Below are 5,407 nucleotides of genomic sequence, written 5' to 3' on the forward strand. Positions count from 1 at the left end.
GGCGACACGAGGCTTTTTAACGCGATAACGTTAAGGAGCTCGCGTCGCAGAAAAGCCGGTGTCGTCGGCGTCCGCGGCGTTGGCCGTGAGCGATAAATCACGGCAGGCACTTCATAAATAAGAAATGGTCGCGTCAACACTCCGTATACAAAATTGGAGGACGCTTAAGCTTCGCCTTCAAGAGTGGAACGCGACAGCGTTCGCGTCGGCCCGCCAAGGGGTGTAAGACAATGGGCTACGGCGCAGCGACTACGCGCCCCGCATCGGACGCGGTGAGCGTCGAGCAACGCAGCGTTCGGCGCGACAACGAAATGTGCGCCTGAGCAAGCGACGCACTCCTGAGCCTTAGAAACAGCTCGTTTCTAAGGCAACACCGCGTTCACTAGAGGCGCTTTTGTACCGCTTTGAAGCATCGAACTCGTGGCTCAGTCATTCTGCTTCTGGACGCCGTGCAGTACGGACGCAGAATGGAGGGCTCCTCGAGAGCTGCGAAAGCGGCCGACGTTGGCCGTGGTACCCCGTGTTCCGCGTTGCCCAAGGATTACCGTGTCATCTTGCCGCCGTTACCAACAGGTGAAGGACAAAGGCGCGCAGTTGTATTGCACTGCGACGTCACTGGACGGCCTTATAGAATCGACGACTTCCGGAAGCCCTTGAAGGATGCTGGAGTAATTCAGCAAGTAGGCGGAATTGGTGCATACCAAATGTCGCACGTGTGGCTGCTGAACATGAAGACAGATGAGGCAAAGCAGACGCTGCTAGACGCCGGACCACTACTGGTGAAGAACCGGACATGCCTCGTCATTGATCCTGCGAGGCAAGAACTCAGGATTAAGCTACATTGGGTCGCGTTCGACGTCACCTCTGAGACCATTCGACGAGCCTTCCGAGAGTATGGCGAGATAAAGGAAGTCATCAGTGACCGGTGGAAGGCTGAGGACTTTGAGGGCGCCGAGTCAACGACTCGTCTAGTGCGTCTTCTGCTGCGCGATGGTGTCACACCAGACCGCATCCCACATCAGATGCGTCTTGGTAGCGGCACTGCGCTAGTGGTTGTGCCTGGACGTGCCCCGTTATGCCTTCGTTGTCACAACACTGGACACATACGACGTGAATGCCGAGTGCCCAGGTGTGCTGCTTGCCGAGCGTTCGGGCACGAGCAGGCTAATTGTACTCGCTCGTATGCCAGAGTTGCAAGCGCAGGCGGTGAAGCAGACCGGAGCGAGATGCTCATGGACGAAGAAGAAGCGGAGAGCGTGGCTGGGATGGTGGCGTCTATCAGCGACGCGGCCGCAGTGGCGGCGTCCACCAGCTCAGCAAGTGCGCAAGAGAACAAGGCTGCAGACGCTCGGGCAGCAGACGCCACTCTGGAAGACACTTCTACGGGAAAGTACGAAGAAGGTTCGGCAGAGCGCCCTTCTGAAACCCACTCTTTAGGAAAGCAGCTGCCACTAAGTGCGTCCGGGAGTGGTGAGAAAACAGCTGAACTCAAGACCGCAGTAAGCGAGGTCGTTGCGACGCTCGAGGACAGTGATTCGACGGATGAGGCTGCAATGGACGCCGAGGCAACACCTACGAAGCGCCGACTCAGCAAAGCAAGCACGGCATCTCAAGACACCCGGCTACGAGCAACGGAGAGGCGTGGGACCGAGCCTGGAACCAAAAAGCCTCGGGTGGCCACCAGCCATCAGCGGTCGGCGTCGCTTACACGCGGCGGCGTCAAGTCGACGCGCTGAGCGTCGACTGGACTGTGTGTTGCTACAAGGCAAGGTCTGTGAGGGGAGCGCCGTAGGCTCGGTCTGGTGTCACTCGCCAATATGGAGTCCTTAGAGAGGTCGATAAATATTGCAACACTTAACGTCCGAGGGCTTAGTGCCAACAGGCGGCAAAACCAACTTTACCGCCTCGTAACGGAGCACGATTTTGATATTGTAGCCATTCAGGAGACCAAAGTAGAGAGAGAGGATCAGACAGAGCGTATGGTGCGTCCTTTCACGAGACGCTATAACGTGTGTGTTGCCCATGCGGTGGGGAGGTCTTCGGGGTGCATTTTGTTAATTCGGCAGAGTCTTGGTGCTGTAGTGCAGTCGGTGACTACCTGTGAGTCAGGCCGTTTCATTGTATCTGACTTTTCCCTGTCAACAGAAAATTGGCGAGCAATTTGTCTTTATGCACCAACTCAGGCTCAAGAGCGAAAGCTTTTTTTTGAAGAAATGGAGACGTACGTGAAATGCGAGCGTAGATTAATCCTGGCGGGAGATTTCAATTGTGTCTGTACGGAACGTGACAAAACCAGTGGGAAACACAATGATGCAAGTACTGCTGTTTTGAAAGACTTAATTGCAGAATTTAATCTAGAAGACGTAGGTGAATGTCTTTGCGGTGGAAAAGCGGTCACCTTTACCCACTTTCAGGGTGCGAGCCATGCTAGACTTGACAGAGTGTACGTGTCGGCTGAACTTATTCAGTCGTGTCGAGATTATCGAGTCATACCTGTTGCATTTAGTGATCATTGTTTGGTTTCTTTCCGTGTTGGAAAGGAAAAAACAAATAGCAAAAAAATTTCCTGGGATCTTTGGAAATTTAATGCAAACTTGCTGAAAGACGACGAGTTTTGTGAGCAGTTACTCAAGGCTATAGATAAAACAAAAACTCAAAACTTAGATAGTTGGGCACATAAATGGGAAGTTTGTAAGCAAACAATTAAATTGAAAGCACTTGAACGGGCCAGTGTCTTAAGTCACGCGAAAAAAGAACTCGAGTCCCGTCTTAGATTGAATCTGAAGCAATTATTGGAAGCTGAAAGTATACAACCCGGTCATTTCTTAGAAGACATAAAAAGCATAAAGCAAAAACTTGAGCTGATAGACCAAGAGCGATACAATGGAGCATTGATTCGAGCCAGAGCTGAAAAATGGAGCACAGGAGAAATGCCGACAAAACGTGCCTTGGGAATCGAAAAGAAATATGCTTCCCAAAATGCAATAACAGAAATAGAACATAATGGGTTACTGTCTACCAACAAAGAAACAATAGCAAGTTGTTTTTTGGAATATTACAAAGTATTGTTTTCTCGTAGCCAAGTTGACACTGATAGATTTAAAAAAGACTTCATGTCATTGATGCCAACATTAGATGATGAAACTAAGGAAGTATTAGAAGTGCCCATAACAGTAGAGGAAGTTAAAAATGCGATTGACCATTTAAATAATGGCAAATCACCGGGACCGGATGGCTTAAGCGCTGCATTGTACAAGGCGTTTAAGGGTGTTATCGCACCTGTTTTGACTGAAGTATACAACGAGGCTTACGCGAACAAACATCTACCGCCGTCCTTTTTGTCAACACACACGGTCCTAATACCAAAAACTGAAGACCCAATCAAATTACGTAACGTCACATCGTACAGGCCGATTAGCCTGACAAATATAGACTATAAAATATTAATGAAAGTGTTGGCTAGCAGGTTGCAGACCGTAATGAAAGATTTAGTCGGTCCACATCAAACGTGCGGAATAAAAGGAAGGACAATTATGACAAATATACACATAGCACGATCGATCCTTGAATGCTGTGACGCAATGCAACTAAATGTCGCTATGCTGCAGGTTGACCTTGAGAAGGCATTCGACCGCGTGCCGCACGATCTGCTTCTATGTATGCTTGAATATGTGAATGTAGGCAATGTTATCAGCGAAGGTGTGCGGATGGCATACGCCGGATGTACGACGAGATTGATAATAAACAAATCAGTAGGTGAATACATACCAGTACAGCGCTCGGTCAGACAAGGGTGCCCATTATCTCCGCTTCTTTTTTGCATATATATTGAGCCCTTTTGTCTAAGCGTAATTAGGAACAACTTGATACGTGGATTTCAGTTACATCAAACCGAGGTAAGCCTTCTTGCTTACGCTGATGACATTGCAGTTTTCTGTGCTGATCATGAAAGTATAATGCATACCGTCAATGCTGTTAAAAGTTTCTGTCAAGCAAGTGGTAGTGCAGTAAACTGGGACAAGTGCGTTGGGTTCTGGCATGGGGAATGGGACGTCGCACCAAGGATGTTTTTGAACATTAAATGGCAAGAAACACCGACAAAATACTTAGGAGCACCCCTACAGTACTACTCTGATAATGAGCCTTATTGGAAAAAACAAACAGAGGTGTTACGTGAAAATGCACAAAAGTGGAAAGGATGGGATAAGTCGATTTTCGCACGGGCCACGACGTGCAACCTATTTCTTGTAAGCAAGCTATGGTATGTAATGCAAGTTTTGCATTGCAGCAGGTTAAATGTACAAAAAATGCACAGAGTGTTCGCGATCTTTATCTGGAACTCTCTATGGGAAAAAACGAGCCGAACAAATCTGTTTAAAAGAGGGAGTGATGGTGGGCTTGGTCTAGTGCATCTGTATGTGAGACAACTCGTCAGTCGATTTGTTTTTCTCAGAGATGTAGATCATACCTTTCTCAGAACTATGATTCAACTGAGGCTGGGTAAAGTGCTACCAGAGTTTGTTGTGTCTTCGGTGTGTCAGCAAGGACCAGTACGAGGATATCTAAAAGAAGTGGTGTCATCTTTCCGCTTCTTATCGGTGCGTTTTTCTTTGCAATATTTGACAGATGTGTCACGCAAAAAACTGTACAAGGACCTTGTGGATGTGTTATTTCCTGTGCCATTGTACCGTGAATTATACTGTGCAGGCAAAGGAAAAGATGTTTTGAAACGCGTTAAAAAAATGCCAGTTGCGCCAGGGGTTAAAACCTTTTTTTTTAAGCTGCACACAGGAACCTTACCTGTTAAAACATGGTTAGAAGAAAAGGGTTTATTTGTTCCGTGGGGTACTCATTGTTTGTTATGCAAAAGACCAGAGACAATTGAGCATGTGTTTTTAGATTGCTGGGGTGGAGTGTTCTTCTGGGACATCTTACAGAGAACCTTGAAAAAAGAGTTGCCATTAAGTCCGCACGGAATCCGTTATCTCACGGTCGAAAACGACGATGGTGTGCCTTTCGATCTGGTTATGCTCCTGGGCCTGCACAGTATATGGCGAACTCGGACTGCTGTGCACAATGCGGATATTGACGCTAGACCGGTTCGCGAATATTTTTGCGAATCGGTGTCCCATTTTGTCGAAGTGCAGAAGGTGCAGTCGTATGTACCAGAGTGGGTTCCAAGATTAGAAATGTTGTTGCAGATGCCGAAATACTGATGGCTTGTAGTCAGCAAACAGCTGATGGTTCTCGGTACTATTATCTTGTTAATCTGTTCTTCTAATCTCGTAAACTCTGTGAAAAGCGAGGCAATAAAGAAAAAAAAAAAAACTCGTGGCTCAGTGGTAACGTCTCCGTCTCACACTCCGGAGACCCTGGTTCGATTCCCACCCAGCCCATCTTGGAAGTT

The 5,407-nt window shown here is 47.9% G+C and overlaps 1 protein-coding gene across 1 annotated transcript; it reads left to right on the top strand.

Moving 5' to 3' along the window:
* The first annotated feature begins 358 nt into the window (after positions 1–358).
* On the top strand, positions 359–3,712 carry LOC142571295 (uncharacterized). The gene has a single exon (XM_075679542.1). It carries the CDS (start codon positions 468–470, stop codon positions 1,734–1,736), a length of 1,269 nt encoding a protein of 422 aa, XP_075535657.1. The 5' UTR covers positions 359–467; the 3' UTR covers positions 1,737–3,712.
* Positions 3,713–5,407: the final 1,695 nt, after the last annotated feature.

Source organism: Dermacentor variabilis, chromosome 2, assembly GCF_050947875.1.
Source record: "Dermacentor variabilis isolate Ectoservices chromosome 2, ASM5094787v1, whole genome shotgun sequence".
Taxonomy (NCBI): domain Eukaryota; kingdom Metazoa; phylum Arthropoda; class Arachnida; order Ixodida; family Ixodidae; genus Dermacentor; species Dermacentor variabilis.